The following is a 17,299-nucleotide window of genomic DNA, read 5'->3' as shown; positions in this document are numbered from 1 at the left end:
CTTTATTCATACGCCGGCGCAGAGTGTAAAATGTGACGCTGATACACGATGGTTTGATCTCGTGGTTGGTTTGGCTGCCCAATTTAGGCAGTGGGCACATTCCTCCCGATTGTTATATTATGAAACGTCATAATTAATAGTTACCTTGCGATAGGACACCTGACGTAACAATTGAATGAAAAATTGTTCCAATTCCAAGCGAAGGAATGTTATATTGAATGCAACGCGTGTGTGTGTGCGTCTTAGCATTTTCTGGTTGCGTGCGTGTCTGCGGTCAAGGGGGCTGCCATGTGGTTGCAAAACCGTGGTTGCAAAACCGTGGTTGCAGCAATTTATAACATTTCATTATAAAAAAGTTTAAGAGTTTTTGGCTTTTTATTTAAAATCTGATACGAAAACATTGGGCGCTTGTGTAATTCGACACCGGCTGTAATTCGATACCGGCAAATTGCTGACGTTGCGATTCGTTACTTGCGAGAGAGCAAATTCACAACGAACGAAAAACAACTAAAGAGAAAGCTACGCTGACCAGTCTCGTTATCTCTTAGTAGCTTAACTTTTTTTTAATTTTTGATAATTTTCGCTCTCGCGTGCAACATTATAGCATAAGGCTCGGCGCTCGGCCCAGTTTTCAGCCGAGCGCCGAGCGTCAAAAAAGGAGACGCTCGGGCACGAGCTTTTGAGTTCGGGCTCGGCTCGGCACATCCCTAATATAGCCTACAGTGATTTTGTATTTAAGAGAATAGCAATTTTACAATAATAAATAATATATGTTAACTTATTAAGAGAATATGATCTCATTGCTAAAAATGACTAATATAATATAATGTAGTACTGTGGGGTGGGGGAAGATACATGGGTACATTGCAGTCGTAAAAATAAAATTTAATAATTCTTTAATGTTCTTTGTTTACTAGCAAACGGGACAAGAAAATAAAAAAAAAGTGCCCGATCTCCCCCACCCTACTATATATACACTTGTTTAGGTTGTTTTTTCAATTGATAAGTACTCTAAAAAAAATTATAGCTACATGTAGGACTGTTTGGTTACAAGTTACAACCTGTGCATACAAGAATGACATAATGTCAGGCAGTGAGCAAACACATGATTTCCTTTGATGACAACGATGGAGCAGGAAATATAATATGGGACATTATACAAGGCTTATACCTTATGGATAAGCAATCTTACCTGGCTGAAGCATTCGCCTCTGTGTTACTTGTCACCATTTCAATAGTGGACGTGGTAAGGTCCAATGTGCTTGTGCTGTTTAATATCCTTGTATCTGGTGGTTAAAATAAAAAACGGAAAATATTAGTCATTTTGCTTCTTGTAAAATACAGGTAATCCGTAAGGATTTTGAATTTAGATACTTAAACCAAAGGTGTTTATTAGTTTATATATATGTACATATATACAATTTGAACGATAGTATGGTTGGCTGTTGCTGTATTATTGATATTATAAATGTCATATGACAATGAATGACTGATTTTAATCCTCAAATTGACTGTGACTTTATATGAAGCTGCTTTAAATTAAACTCAGATAAAATTAATTATCAGAATTGAAACTAATCAAAATGATGTACACTGAAAACATGCAAAAGTATTGAATTATAAATGTATATATTATATATATAATATACAGAGAGCGTTAACATAAAATATGACATGCAAATTAAACAAAGGTGACAATACATGAGTCATACAACTTATGGTAAAACGAACTATTTGCCTGTTAGTAATTCACCACCATCTTTTTCCCATAAGCTAGTGTGAAGAATTATTGTAGCTAGCATAATGCATAACCAACAGACAACAAAACTAAAACAAAAAGCATGCACTAAACAACATAAGCGATTCCACGAACCTCTTACATGAATTAGGATCATTTCACAGCAAATTATAAACCTGTAATAATAACACAGCAAAACACTAATTACGCTATAATTTAAAATAGCTACACACACATGATTTCATAATACATATATATTAGACTACAAATCAAAATTCTGAAGTAAAAAAATATCAACGAAAAAAACACCCACAAACAAATAATTAAACAGCGATTCTGAAATTACACATGTTGGCTTATTAATAATAAATTTAAAAACTACATCTCTTTACTAATACAATTTTTATTGTAATGCCTATTTAAATACCTTATCTTTTTTAACTGTTAAACATGTGACTTTGGCTTGAGTCTGCTATGTATACTTAGTAACTACGCTACCCACCCAATTTCCCTTTTGAAAATGTTTCTGAATCACTGAAGTGAAACGCATACTAAGAGTGAGTGATATACCTTGTGTGATGTCACAATGTGAGGCGTCTGGGATTACCTCATAAGGGTAAAGAGAAAGGCATTGGGAATACTGAGTGACTGCTACTTAAGAGTGCCCTATACAATGACATCATACCTTACAAATCCAAATATTTAACATTAAAGTAAACACAAAAAATATTGCGAGAGAAAGGCTTGGATATTCCTATATTATATAATAGGCTATACATGATGGAAAGATCATTGAAATAGTCAAAGCTAAACTAATTCCATAAAACATTAATATGATGTCATATTAGTGTTAATTTTATGGGTATGGTAAGTACCCAATGCTTTTTATGCACCTAACACAGAACCAAATTAATAACAAAATTACCAGTTATTAAAAATATGTGTATCGGTATATTTAATACAAAACTATCTTTTCTTTAATTTAGGCAAAGATTATTCAATATAGTAACTAAACCGAAGCTCTAACATTGTTTTATTTTCCACGAACTACAACCTTTTAAAACCATTCAAAGTCAGGAAGCTAACTTTACTGAAATGTCTTGTGTCTAGCACCATAGCACGTTATAATGTACCACCACCCCACACCTACACAATTACTGTTAGCAAAACAAAACCAAAGTAGAATTAATAATATACTAAAAGGACTACAAGTCTATTTTTTTCGTTCTAATTTTTAAAAGGAGTTATTATTATTATTAAAATCGTATGTGGTTAACAGTCAAACAGTAAATAGATTTTGCCAAAGGCATTTGGGTGAAAATGATTAAATCAACCCCAAATTTTAAAATTTGTTAACCCCGTTGAAAGCTGGGGTAAGGAAAAAAACAATGCAAACTAAATGGCAACCCCTAAAATTTGCCATAAATTTAATAATTAAAACAACACATTATTAAACACACTATGTGTTACAATAATTATAACAACACATTATCAAACACACTATGTATAACATAAAATAATTTAATAATAAATTTAAAAAAACAGTTTTTAACAGTTAGCAGTTGTAGATTGTAGTTATAAGCACACATATACGTAAAGTACATATAAATAAAAAGTTACCGGAACTCATTTTGTGTCTCTTGGTAAGGTGCTTCTGGTTTTGTCGGCTATTTCAAATTGATTGTACACAATCACGCTACGGATTTCTTACAGTTTTAAATTTAACCGTTTCGCTAATAATAATTTAACCCACGATTTTACTGAATTGAGAAGGAAACGATATTAAAACGTCACGAAAAGAGTATAAACTTTTCAAACATAATTGCTTATTCCACCTCCACGCACTGACGCACATAGCGCGTGACATCTTCTACCCGTTGGCGTCATTTATACGTTGTCGGTAATGAATGCGTGTAACCTATTTGGTATGTTATAGCCGTCTGTACAATTGTGCATAAACCACTGATGTGTCATTGAAAGTAATATGAATACACTATGTAGTATAAATGTTCTTTTTGTTTACTTACAATTATAAAAGTAGAAACGTCTTTTTATGTAATGGAATTACTCGTTTTATGGTACAATTTATTGACCTCCCCAAAATACTTTGCAGCGTCACCTAACGGTTGGGAGGTATGAACATATTTTAATACTAGGTGCCGCGCTTTAGCTGTCTAGTAACATTTTATGTATCCCCGCTTGGTGGATGACTGCAGTTATAAAATAGGTGTTTTATTACATAGAATTTGTAGAACATACGTGGTTGGTCTTTTAAAGTGACTATTATTTTGGTCAAGGCTCAACCGAAAAGTAACCAATTAAAGAAGGTAAATTAAAAATTAAATGGAACTTTATTTGCAACAACAATAACACGACGATCTCGAATTATCTGGCTTCTTCGTCGTTGTTTCTTACAGCAAAACTGCACCAGTCGCTTCCCTTCAACTTCCTATAAATAGTTTTTACGAAATTGGTAAGGATATTTGAATATAGCAACGGATTTAAAGCGCTGTTTATAGGCAGCAGAAACCCGGCTGTTAAGATGTACGCGTCGTTCCGGATGTTCGCTCCAGCTTGGCTAATGTATGCTAAAATACATATAGGAATCCAACAACAAAAATGTGCCAAAACCAGTACAAAAATTCGCTGCTGCAGGGACTTCTTTCCCTTGCCGCCATCTTTTCTCACTACGTGCATTCTTTTTGTCCTCTGCTTGTAAAGGATTACATAGCAGGCTACTATGTATATAAACAAACAAGTGTTAAGAGTTATTAGGAACGTTGTATATTCCCATGCGGGGTGTCCAACCTTTTCATACAGTCGAGGAAGACAAACGCTGGTTTCTCCAAAGTAACCGAACTCGCCTTTTATCTTTAAATAGTCGAACGAACTGGTGACGAGTTCTTTTGTTTCCGCCCAAGTTAAACCACCGCATGTACCATTTGATTTCAACGTAATAATATCACATGCAAGTTGCTCAAAATTTGATTTGCTTATCGACTGTGCGGCGTAAAAGTGGTTTGGAAACCATATGGCGGTGACAAAATACCCAGAACTTGTATTAAAAGTAGGCGTGATTCCGAGAATAATAGCAAAACACCATGCGGCGATAGTAGCTACCCACGACCACGCAGGCTTCACAGAACGTGCCTTGAACGGTTTCAGAATCGTAATCAGTCGAAACGTTGTCGTTATCGTCATCATAAAAGCAGTAGCTTCGCAAGAAATAAGAACTAGAGCTCCAAGAAAGTCGCATGTATCACTGGTTCGCCAATCTGTGTCGAAATAGCAGTACAACTTGGAAAACTCGGCCGCTTTTATAGCTATAGCTATTAAATAGATCCCCATTAAGAAACCAGCGATCGAAAGATTAATAACAAACCATAAGGAACAGCTTGTCAGTGGTTTAGTCGACGCTTTAAATTTCTTCACAGAACCAATGAACATTACAATGTTACCAAAAATGGCGAAAATGCCCATTATCCAAAACATGGCGAGTAAGAAAGGATTACCAATCATTTCAAATGCGTTAGAAAACAAGCTGGTTCTATTGCTATTCGGTGGACATTCGTCGCTTCCATCTGAACACTCTTTGATTCCATTCTCCACTCGCGGTATACCGACCGATAAAGGTACCCCTTTGTTGAGGCAATAGAAACGTGTGCTGTTGCATCTTTTCATCGCTTCGTCCTCGCCATTACTGCAATCTATCCATCCATTACATACGCGCTTTTTACTAATGTTCTCAAGGCTGTCATTTGTGCAGTAAAAGCGATTGGTGCAATTTGTCTCGTCAAAGCCAAATGGACAACCTTTAATGTTGGACGGTTTGCCGTCGCAGTACCTGTTGTCCACCAAAAAGAACAGTTTCTTGTGGCAAGCTATATCAACGCTACAAAAGTGTGTTTGGTTCGCACAAGTACGGTCGCATTCATCTTCACGGTTTAAGCATTCCGATATTCCGTCGCATGCCTTGACTTTTACACCTTTAGGACATTTGAAGTCTGTTTCATTGCTTGGTAAGTAGGCTGCGCAGTACTTTGAATTTCTATCGCCCTCGCAGGCAAAAGAAGTGTTGCAAATAACAGCCTTATCCATGTCCACGCATTCACCGTAGCACAGAAGTTTATTAACTCCGCATCTTTCTCTGGAGTCTCCCAACACGTCATTGCAAATTGTTTTGTTCTCACACAGGCACTCGTCCGTCAAATCATAGCAGTCTATCTCACCGTCGCAGACTTGAGAGGCCGAATTTATATACATTCCGTCGAAACACTGAAAGCACCGGCCACCTTCCAGTGCGCATAGGTTTTGATTGTATTCGCAAAATGGAAGTGAGGTGTATAAGTTCCTCTGTGGCAACACACAAGACGCTATATTCGGCTGAATTCCTCTCCGTGGTTTGCATTCAAAGCCTGGTAAATGATACACCTCGTCGCTTCCGTCTTCGCAGTGCTTCTTTCCATCGCACCAATGTTGAGCAAAGAACATCTTACCATCATCGCAAAACAACGGGTGGTACCTTGAGTCCCCGCACCACGTTTCAGTACTGCAACAGTTCTCATCCTTTTTGCAAGCAAACTGAACTTCGGTACAAGCTAGATTCGGACGCTTTGCTATAGTTGCATTAAGATCAAGCAGATACGACAAACTTGCATTATCCGTACATGAGTTTACCGTAACACCCACGGGAGAATAAAACTCTAACGAAGGGCATCCTTCATCGGACATGTCTTCGCAATCAGTTTTCGAGTTTAGAACAGCCTGGTTAGGGATGCATGATGTCTTAATGCTGCCGTTGAACGAGCAATTTCTTGGATCTAACAAACATCCACATTTTTTCATATTGGCAGCGCATCCTCCGTTGGTGGATTTATTATTTGACACCAGTTCCTCTGCTCCTGAACCTATAAATGGGCAAAGATTAATGATATAGTAAGATGGGGGGCGATGAGACACCTTCAGGACATATTAACCAATTATCCTAATCGCTTCTTAAACAATTTACACCGGTCTATGGGAGTTGTGAAAATACGGTTTTATAATTCTTTGAATGTTCTATTTTTACTACCAAATGGGACAAAAAATAGAATGAAAAGATGTTCTATCTTCCCCACTTAACACATCTTTTAAAACACAATATAAAACATTAGAAACATGTATACTCACCTTTTTTGTTAAAAATTATAAATAATGTCACTGCGATTATCAAACGAAAGGCTAGCTCCATTTTAAGAAAATGGCAAATAAATTTGTCTAATACACAATTTGATGTAAAACCTAAAAGATCATTCACACACACACGCAGTTAACAGTGTAGCGTTGGCGACTGGAGGGCACGGCCCAGTTTTCTTATGCATAAACAAGGGATAACCGCCGACAGAGTAAGGCTTACTCTTGTCTTCGGAATCTGTATGCGCTATAACTACAGTGGCTGACAGGTGACAATCTTTCGAAGTATTCGCTTTGAGTTATGAAGTAAACAAATAAAAACAGGTTTTCATGGATAAAACACATAATTCATAGCATTTTTCTCTTGAAAACAAAACCTCTCATTTTTTTGCATTTTCGGTTCTAATGATTTTCTACGGGGAGTACGACGATGCATAAAACGATGAAAAACAGCGTAAAATATGACATTGGCGATTATGAGCAGCCGTTCATCAATTTCGATTGAGTGGTGATCGAATCCGAACGAAACAAATGAGCATTATTTTCTAACTTTTAACAAAAACCAGTAGTTCGACCAAAAATTCAGACATATGCAGTAATGATCTCAAAAGATAGTTGGCTTAATAATCTAGGGTTAACATGCTCAAGGTAAAGGCGTGTTAATAAAAGGTTAAAATATAAGTTACTGGGCTGGGAATCTTGACAGATTCCAAGAGAAGGATCCAGCTTATGACGTCACAAGAGTGGAACCTTTGCGATTAAAACGAAGCTGGAATTCTTGCTGCTGTTTTGGTGTATTGGGGAAATGGACTAAGAAACTAAGTATTGCTCCCCGGGCGCTCTAAGGAGCTCCGTCGCTCTTTTTAGTGTTTTTGTACGACGAAAAGAGTTGCTTCCACATTGGCATTAGGTAATTGTTGAAAATGTTCATTTCGGCCTCCCATGACGTCACATCAGCTGCCGTGACGTTACCAACTACAAATAAGGTTTAGTAAGAATAATTGTAACTGAGTAGCTAATAAAGAATTGATAGTAATGAAAGTATGAAACATATTTTATTCTTTAGCTTAAACAACAGCAGTCATTGTAGGTGTACAGGATTCTTATGTAAGGTTTTTGTATTAGATTAAGCATGTCTTTTCTACACATAACATTAACTTTAGTATATCTATGTTTGGATTTATCAATTTAACTTATTTTTAATTAAACCTATGTTTTACCACTGAGAAAAGCAACCCAACTAACAAGCTAACTTCAGTCAAACCATTATTACCGAATTTAACCAGAAACAAATTGTAAAAAAACATAAATTTTCTGATGTACGAAACAAAATTAAAAATCATACCACCAAGTATACTAAGTATAATTTTGCTTACCAGTTGGTTGCTCTTTACAAACAAGAAATAGACATTGATTGTAATCAATAAACGTCTCTGGCTTCGTTTTGCATGTTGGTTTATATGGCTTGGGGCATTTAGTTGAATTTGGAGCAAGACCTGCTTGTGGTGCTAGCTCACTCATGTAACTTGATAGTTCACCAAACCAAGTGTTCATTGTGCTGTCCCTGAAGGTAGACCATGAATAAAACAAAGAATATTTTTATAATACTCTAGTGATCTAACTAATACAACAAAAGTACAGTATTAAAATAGTTATATCTCTGAACTCAAATCGTTTTTCACAACACTATTTTCTAATACCCATGAAATAATGATCAAGCTGTGGATTCGTTGGCAAAACACTGAAAATTGCTCTTCAGTCCTATTTAAGTTGTCCAAATTTCCAAACATAAAACATAAAAAAAATTTCAGAAACAATCACGCACAAAGTTACATAACTTGTAACCGGACATGATGTTTATAAAATAAAAAATGCATGGACAAATAAGTTACATTCATTTATTTATTAATAGCTGTTTGTACACGACACTCTTTAATATTTTTGGATAGGTTAAACCTATAAGGCATACTCTGTTCACGCTACCAACCTCCAGTTATAATAGGACTTCTGCCAATTTCTTGTGTCATTTGTTTGTTCATATATTACTGGTTTTACAGCAGGTGCAACTGTAGAGTAAAAAAAATGTTAAAAAATATTTTCTGGGAGATAGTTTGAGAAATTTCTTACGCTTGGTTGTGAAGTTCGTATTCTGGGCCTGGCTAACAGCAGATCCATTCTTCTTTGGTATTACTGAAGGCATGTATTCAGTACCTGTAATGGTTTGAGAAAGTAATGAGTTTATTTATGTACATATAGTACTGTGGGGTGAGATAGATACCGTTTGTACATAATAACCAATATTCCTGATTAAGTTTTTAACAACTAACAAAGCTTTTTTAAAGTAGTGAGGATACGGTTAAAAAATTCGTAAATATTCTTTGCTTCCTACCAAAATAAGAGATTAAATATACATTTTTATTTTAATCTACTATACAAAAATTGCCATACATACAGTCTTTATATTGCAGATATTGGGTAATGTGTGTGTCTTTGAAAATGTAAATATAATCATTTATCCCAGGAAGATTTATTCAAGTATACTAGTTATATGACCTGGTCTTAAATCATAGAAACATTTATAAGTGAACGGAGAGGTTGCTTTGACGTCTTCAAAGTTTTCAGACGAACCAGAATCGCTTGGTTGATTCACTTCATCAAGTATTACCATGTACGAGTCAGCTGACTGTAAAATAATACAGATTAAATGAATAAGTAGTTAAACAAAGTGTTTAAGCCTTGAAAAGGATACTAAAATTTTGTTTTGGTGGAACGGTTAGGTTTATAAGGGGCTGTTACTATTATATTTGATGCTTCAACCCAGTGGTCTCTTTATGAGTTTTCTAAATTGTCATGCATATAAAAATAAAAATCACCTACAAAGTTACATGTGGTAACTCATAAGCGGGCACCAGGTATATAAAACAAGCGTGCTATAACATCTGATGTTGCCCTGCCACACAAGGACAAATAAGTTACATTTATTTATTATTGAAGGTTAAACATACATCATACCTGGCTGTTGTTAATCTTCACACAAGCAACTGTAGGATCAACTTGAATTAACTGGATGAAGTCTAATTCTTCCGGTGCTATAAATAAAAACATTATATTAACACGCCTACGGTTAAACTAGTAAATTACAATTTATGTTCTGTATACCATTTGACACTTTTATATGTTAATGTGCCTAATCTGGCATATTAACCAGAAGTCCTGGCGTTTCCTGCCAGAAGACCTCGTCCATATAGGACAAAAAACAAATAGAATTACTAAAACAAACGCATTGTTAAATAGAAATAATAAAACAAAAGTATATATATGTTGCATGCTATGAGTTTTACCTTTACCATACAAATTTCATCAAAACGTACCTTGAGTGACAGTTTCAAAAGTTCCAGTTGTTGTGTCTTGTGTCGTAAAGGCAGCAGTAGGTAAGGGTAAAGTTGGGAATGGTGTTGTAGCGATTGTGTTGGTTGATTCTCTGGGTGTTGTTGTAGCTTCAGTTGTTGCAGAAACTAAAACTGTTGTTGGTTCTGTTGTTGTTGTCGGTTCTTCAGTTGTTGTTGTTGTAACTTCTGTAGTTGTTGTTGTCGGTTCTGTTGTTGTAGATTCTGCAGTTGTTGTTGGTTGTGTTGTTGTTGTTTGTTCTGCTGTTTTTGGTTCTGCAGTTGTTGTTGGTTGTGTTGTTTGTTCTGTTGTTGTTGGTTCTGCAGTTGTTGTTGTTGTAGCTTCTGTTGTTGTTGTTGTTGCTTCTGTTGTTGTTGTAGCTTCTGCAGTTGTTGTGGGTTGTTGTGTTGTAGCTTTTTGTGTTGTTGATGATTGTTCAGTTGAAGTTATCATTATCAAAGGTTGTGGCGTGGTTATTTCTAAAATAAACATTGTCAAATAAAAACAAAACTGTCAAACAATAATATGTTACCACCTTTACTAACAAATGATATTTTCAATGTTTTTCCCTGCTTTTCTTGGTACTCGGTAGCAGCAGTGAAGGTGTAGTTTGTTCCTGAGTACAAGAAATGTTAAGAAAACAATAACAGCTTTAAAATATAAGTCTATACCTGGAGTTATCCCGTCTATGCAGATGATATGTAAATTGTTTTGTTCTGACCCTGACACTGAACCATTTAGGCCCACTCTATCTGGTTGGGCAGATTCGTATAGGGAAACTGGAAAGGTTAAATCAGCACCTGCTCTTGCTGCTATAAGTTCCAAACAAACTCCTGTAGCTGTTGTGTTAATCAGGGATAAGGAAACTAAGTCTGGTACTGCTGAGGCTGCAGTTGTAATTTGTTCTGTTGTTATTGTTGTTGATTCAGTAGTAGCTTGTTCTGTTGTTGTTGTTGGTGATTCAGTAGTAGCTTGTTCTGTTGTTGTTGTTGGTGATTCAGTTGTAGCTTGTTCTGTTGTTGTTGTTAGTGATTCAGTTGTAGATTCTTGGCTTCCACCATCCTCTGCTCTGGCATGAGGCTGGGTAGTAGTTGTATCTATATCAAGAATATTTAGAAATAAAAAATAAAAAAGTAAATGAAAATAAAAAGTCCGAAATAGATAAATAGTCCATATACGCACCAGAACTACTTATAAATGTTATAAGAGACGGTTGACCAGTATTTCCTTCCTTTGTCACAGAAGCAGAAACAGAATAATTTGTTCCTGGAAAATATTGAACAAAATTTAAAATCTCCTGCGGAGGCAAAGTGTAATATACATAACTTGTATAAATTAGCAGTTTTTTTATTAAAGAGCTAAACTTCAATCTAGCAATGTTTCGTCTGCTATTCACCAATGTTTTATAAAAGAAAGAACCAAATACACACAGACAACAATATATTACACATTAAAACAGGCATAATTGGGATTTCCTGGTCATTTTCAATACAAACCGAACTGCTTATTATTTTGTATAAAAAAATAAAAGAAAATTATAAAAAAAACTGCATGAAAGTAATTTTTTTTTCACCTGGTTTAAGATTGTTTATGCAGACCACTTGGCTCACACCAAACACTGACCCTCTTAAGGGAAGTCTTTGGGCAGTTTCGGGCTGATCGGATGGATAAATACTCAATTGATAAGTTAGGTTAGTAGCAGGCCCTACTAAGAGCATGCATGCTCTTGTGTTTGTTGTGTTTATAAAGTCAAATGAAACCACATCAGGAAAAATGGTAGTCACTGTTGTAGCTTCTTCAGTTGTAGAAGAGCTTGCTGTGGTGCTGGGTGGCTGTTTACAAAATTAAACAATTTAAAACTTAATGAAACACATTGTACTATGAACATTGCTCGTTATTTAGCAAAAAAAATAAAAAAAAAACAAAGAAAAACAACATAACGCACCAAGAATAGTCTTTAGCAACAAATTTAAAACACAAAAACAGTGTACTAAAAGTATTTGAGAACACACAGTACAAAAGAATCAGTGAATATTTAGGCAATTATTGCCAACACATTAAAAATGCATGCAAATAGTATGTGGTTTAGGCTGCTGGTTACAATCATACTATAGGGTATGCAATGTAAAAGTACTTTTACTCACTTGGAGACTGCCAGAGCCTTCATTAAATCGTAATGGACACTCTTCAAATCGAATACACCTGAAATATTTAAACAACAAAATTTCAAGCAATCGTTTTGTAGCCTTAAAACATTTATAAAAAAAATAAATATTAAATAAAATGCTTGAAAAAAAATAAAAATCTTTTAAAAAGTTAAAAAAAAAACATTAAAACATTCTTAAAAACATGAAAAATTAGTCCTGTGTGCATACCTCCCAGAGTGTAGAATAGGTTTATAAACTGGACAGGCACATCGCTGCTCAAACTGTCTGGTACAGGAAGGGTTTGGCTCGTCACAAGTTTTGTCGCATGCAGAGGCATAGTTTAAGAATCGCTGGCCCTCATGTTCACAAGCTGCATAAGTTTTTCGTTATTAATGGGAAAGTATTGTTGGCAAAGCCCTTTATAGTTTTTATATGGCAAAATGTTACACATCTTACACAATAAACAAAAGTTACTTGGTAACTCGTAAGCTGGCACGAGTTGTATGAAACAGAACACTGTGTTATAACGAATGTCGTTTTCTGGTCACGCAAGGATAAAGTAAGTTACATTCATTCATACTTTTACCAAGTTACTTTGTCCTATTATTTGCATCTTTAAATCTTTCAAGGCACACCTAAATAACACATACCACACCCAACAAAAAAACAAGCTACAGCTCAAAAAACACTATTTCATCTCCAGTGCCCTGATAAACCGTCACACCAAAATTAAAAGTCTTCTTTTTAAGAACTGTTTTACAATGTCAAACACATATAAGCTAGAATTTGACAAAATCTTATGACAAAATCTTGTTTTTTTAATTTTAAGCATTGCAAAAGTCTTTTTTGTCTTATACATATAAAAATTTTCCTACAAAAGCAAATAAAAAACACAAAGCTTACTTTTTATTTGATAAGACAGGGCAAACCCTTTAGTTATGGAAGGAGGGTCCCCAGGAACGAGGGTGATCTTAACATCAGTGTTAAAATCAATTACGATTGGATCACTGATAGTTCCACAAAAATCTGTTGTTACGTTGTCTTCTTTAGTGAACTCAAGGCGGTCAGAAAGACATCGACCATTTGTGTCTCTTGGTGGGAACCTATAGAATTTTATCTTTGTTTAAAAGAAAATTCTTAGAATAAAAAACTAAAACAAAATTTATTATAGTCGCAAGGCGGGGCAACGGCAGTTATTATATAATGCCAGTTACCAAATGTATAATTTTGTAAGTAAATATCTTTTAAATATTTTCTTTTCTTTTTATGTATGGCTGACAATTTAAACAACCTTTTCAGAACCACTAGGTTGAAGCAATTGCTAGTAAGTGTCTTGGCCAAGGGCACACACGCAAACAATGCAGCATCAAGCCTCAAGTGTCAAGCTTTGAACCTATAACCTTTAGAGTCCCGCATGCATACCATTGTAACATAGCACCAGTATAAAAATACTGCTTTAATTAAAAAGTATGTACTGTAAGACATCAAGGTTATATTACATACATACCCAATGCTGTCCAATGAAACGGTCACGTATTCCTTTGGATCGGTTCTTAAAATATGATACACACATCGGGATGTTGCAGTTGGTATAGGGTAACCAGGTGATTCAATGATTCCAGTTCGTGCAAAGTAAAGTCCACCACATTCAACTGGTGGTACTACAGATGGAGTTTCGGGCGTCGGTGGAATTTGTGTGGCTGGAAAAAAAGTTTAACTCTCTGTTACTTCTGCTACCTGGCATAATGTGAATAATATTTCAACGGCTCATCTGGTATGAAAAACTTGGTATATTTCCAACAATTCAGCCATCTGGCAAGACTTTATCAGGGAATGATGGAGTCTCAGGAAATAACTATTTTTTCATACCAGAAACTGGTATCAAGCAGAACAACCTTGTTTTAATGTCGTTACTCCGACAGTTACTCCGACTTTAAGTAATTTTATTTTAAGCTATTAAATAGATGTACTGGCAAACTTACAACTTAACTTACTTGTTAAAGATTCTACTGTAGTCTCTATTTTGATTTCTGATTCTGCAAATACAAAGAAAACTTGAGTAATTTGCATACGATGTTACCAAAGATACTGAGTTCAATGCTCAATGCTGCTACCGTTGTGGGTATATGTGTTACAGCTACAACCCGTTTGTAAATAATGGGTTTCCCAACAAAAAAAATATTTGCAAAGTTACATATATGATAACTTTTAATGTATGAAACAGAACACTCATGTTATAATAGCTGCCACTTTACCTCATATGGAAGGATAATAAAATTTATTTCATTTAAAGAAATTATAAAAATGGTTTATTCGTAAAAGTATAGCTCAAAGTGTAACTATTCACAAGAGAAGTAATTTTTTTACCTGTACAGTTGCCTTCTTCAGTAATTGAAAATGTATTATCATTTTTCCTTTCCCCTGTCTGTGTATTAACACACCAACAAGAGTCAATACCACACTGTTTAGGCTCATACAATCCATCTAGGACTGAGCACTTAGGTATTATTCTAGTGACAGGCACTTCAAGTGTTATTTCAAGTGTACGAAGCTCGGTTTGTCGTTTAAAGTCTTGCTGACACTTTGTAAGTTCATCATCTGTGAAATCATAAAAGTAAAACAGTTTTTTTTTACTGTAGTTTTTCCTGAATTTGTTTGATGCGACAATAAATTTATACAGCAGTTTTCTTCAAATATATACGGGCCCCAACTTCACATTTTTGTTAAGGATATAACACCCTTTTAATATCATAAGATCAAAATCAAGAAGAAAGTATTATTGGTACATGCAAGCCTATATTAAATAAACGTACAGGCTGTGGTTCGCTCAGTAATTTATACCTGGCTGTACTGTAATAAAAGGTAGCACACCTCGACTTTAGTTTAACATATACCTGAGCAGTTAATGAGAGTAGCATTCCCGTCTATTACATATGTGCCAGGAATTTGTGTGCCAGAATACATTGTGACACACCAACAGCTGCCAACAAAGCTGTAGCATTGTTTAGGCCTATATGTGCCATCTTCAAGACAGAATGGTGGTTCTGGGCCATCCTGAATATCAGGATTTTCCTCAAAAAATTTTGTGATATTTTGAACTTTTTCTTCACATGTGCTGACTCCTGTAAAAACAGTGGCTATTGTCATATGAGTATCGGAAAATTTATATTTTACAAGAGAGCATCACTGTAATAAATGGGCACAAAAAACAAGCATTACAGTGATTGTGGTCAATGGTTTAGTATTTATACATTTTGGGCATATAACCTTTGATGAAAGACGCAAAGTAAATTGCTGTACAATTATTGGGTTTTAAATTACTTTAAAGTTCATGAGTTTTTATTATTAAAATCCAGAATTGTAAAACACATAGGGTGTAAAAATCAGGACGTTAGGAAAGTAACAATATACAGAATAATAGAAAAATTAACTGATATGCAAAAATGAATTTATTTAGCCATTGCGTGCCCAGGAATAACAACAACTGTTGGGCAAAAAATTAAATGTATACAGTTACTACATGCCAACCAATAGGACACTTAATATATCACTACTGTTGTATTTCGGTCAATTGATAATGCCCCATTTTATGACCAAAATAAAAGTAATTTAAAAATAAACATTTTTAGTTTGTAAAAACAACTTTCAACGAAAGGAACTTACTTTGAATAAAACTTGTTGTAGTTTCTTTTATAACTGCTGTTGTTAAACTCACTTCTGTTGTTGTTGTTGTTGTTTGATCAGTTGTTGTTTGTTGTGTTGTTGTTTCTAAAATCACAACAAGCACATTAGGGTAAAATAACACTTTTGTAGGAATAAAGTTTTCACTTAAGAATTACTTTCAATTTTTCAATTAAGTTACATAAAAGTTATGTAAAAATTAGGCTCAGATATTATACAACCTTTGTTAGGTCACCCATATAAAGTAGAATAAGTTCTTTTCGAAACATGATTAATTTACTACACATATAAAACAAAATAAGTCCTTTATTTCGATACATTATTACATTTTTACTCTTTAAAAAAAATCATTTTTTGTGTAATGATTAAAAAAAGTTGATTAAAAAAAGTTATAAGTAAAAGTTGTTTTTTTACACATGTATAATTCTTACCTTCACAGTTTAATTCTTCAATGCTTGGTGCAGTTTTAGTACCTAATGGTAATCCACTAATAGGTTCCACACACCAGCATTCATTTCCCAACTCATTGCACTGCTTTGGCATGTAAGAGCCATCTGTTTCAGAGCATCTAATATCAGGCAACCTAACACTGGTTGCTATTTTGCTTGAATTAGCATTCATTCTTTCAGCTTGAAATTTGAAAAAGTGCTGGCAAGTGGTAAGGTCTGAAACACAAGTTTGTATTAAAATCTTTATCCAGTAGCAAAAGATCGGACATCTGTTTATTTTATTTTCTCGTCTCATTTGGTAGTAATCAAAGAAAATTTAAAGAATTATAAAACCGTATCCTCACGACTTCAATAGACTGTTGTTAATTGTTTGAAACACCATTAAGATGGATATTATGTGCTAAAGATGTTCTATCTTATCCCACAGTACTGTAAATTAAATAGAGAAGTAAACTTACTGGTGCAATCTCTGTTGGTATCCGTGTCATTATGTGTTGTGGCGGGAATATAAATGCCGGCATGAACGGTGACACACCAACAGTTGCCAACAAAGCTGTAGCATTGTCTTGGCTCAAATGTGCCGTCCTCCCTACAAAAAGGGGCTTCTGGGCCATCTTGTATATCAGGGTTGTCTTTAAAAAATTGAGTCACATTTCGAATTTTTTCTTGACAAAGACTTAACTCTGAAATAAAAAGTCGCAACAGTTAGATAATATATTTTCGTG

At 34.8% G+C, this 17,299-nt stretch overlaps 3 protein-coding genes across 5 annotated transcripts in view; all 3 read right to left on the bottom strand.

Annotated features, from left to right (window-relative positions):
* The window catches only part of LOC100186071 (magnesium transporter NIPA2), a 10,145-nt gene extending 6,607 nt beyond the window's left edge, over positions 1-3,538 (bottom strand). The window contains exons 1-3 of one of the 3 annotated variants that reach the window (XM_009861686.3): positions 3,359-3,517; positions 1,874-1,914; positions 1,193-1,286 (exon numbers count right to left, since the gene is read on the bottom strand). In XM_009861686.3, the coding sequence (XP_009859988.1) occupies positions 1,193-1,286; positions 1,874-1,895 (116 nt within the window). In that variant the 5' untranslated portion in view covers positions 1,896-1,914; positions 3,359-3,517. Of the gene's footprint in view, positions 1-1,192; positions 1,287-1,873; positions 1,915-3,358 lie in introns of all 3 variants that reach the window. The other 2 variants (XM_026836319.1, XM_002121056.5) reach the window with 2 other exon arrangements.
* A 532-nt stretch (positions 3,539-4,070) lies between these two features.
* LOC113474639 (low-density lipoprotein receptor-related protein 1B-like) lies at positions 4,071-6,802 on the bottom strand. The gene is made up of 2 exons (XM_026836477.1): positions 4,547-6,802; positions 4,071-4,187 (listed from the first exon to the last, which is right to left on the bottom strand). Exons 1-2 carry the CDS (start codon positions 6,581-6,583, stop codon positions 4,071-4,073), a joined length of 2,154 nt encoding a protein of 717 aa, XP_026692278.1. The 5' UTR covers positions 6,584-6,802.
* A 472-nt stretch (positions 6,803-7,274) lies between these two features.
* Positions 7,275-10,592, bottom strand: LOC113474589. The gene is made up of 7 exons (XM_026836338.1): positions 10,282-10,592; positions 9,923-9,999; positions 9,464-9,593; positions 9,038-9,121; positions 8,898-8,976; positions 8,287-8,474; positions 7,275-7,885 (listed from the first exon to the last, which is right to left on the bottom strand). Exons 3-7 carry the CDS (start codon positions 9,576-9,578, stop codon positions 7,752-7,754), a joined length of 600 nt encoding a protein of 199 aa, XP_026692139.1. The 5' UTR covers positions 9,579-9,593; positions 9,923-9,999; positions 10,282-10,592; the 3' UTR covers positions 7,275-7,751.
* Positions 10,593-17,299: the final 6,707 nt, after the last annotated feature.

Source organism: Ciona intestinalis, chromosome 10, assembly GCF_000224145.3.
Source record: "Ciona intestinalis chromosome 10, KH, whole genome shotgun sequence".
Lineage (NCBI taxonomy): Eukaryota > Metazoa > Chordata > Ascidiacea > Phlebobranchia > Cionidae > Ciona > Ciona intestinalis.
This window is presented reverse-complemented; position numbering and strand designations above follow the sequence as displayed.

Excerpts from the sequence above, each read along its gene's own strand:
- LOC113474639 (XM_026836477.1), bottom strand. The coding sequence starts at position 6,583 with ATGAAAAAATGTGGATGTTTGTTAGATCCAAGAAATTGCTCGTTCAAC. Across the intron at positions 4,188-4,546 it reads TTCCTCGACTGTATGAAAAG|GAAGTTGAAGGGAAGCGACT; the intron begins GTTGGACACCCC and ends AACTATTTATAG.
- LOC113474589 (XM_026836338.1), bottom strand. The coding sequence starts at position 9,578 with ATGGTAATACTTGATGAAGTGAATCAACCAAGCGATTCTGGTTCGTCT. Across the intron at positions 9,122-9,463 it reads TTTCTATGATTTAAGACCAG|GTACTGAATACATGCCTTCA; the intron begins GTCATATAACTA and ends AAACCATTACAG. Across the intron at positions 7,886-8,286 it reads TTGTAAAGAGCAACCAACTG|TTGGTAACGTCACGGCAGCT; the intron begins GTAAGCAAAATT and ends CCTTATTTGTAG.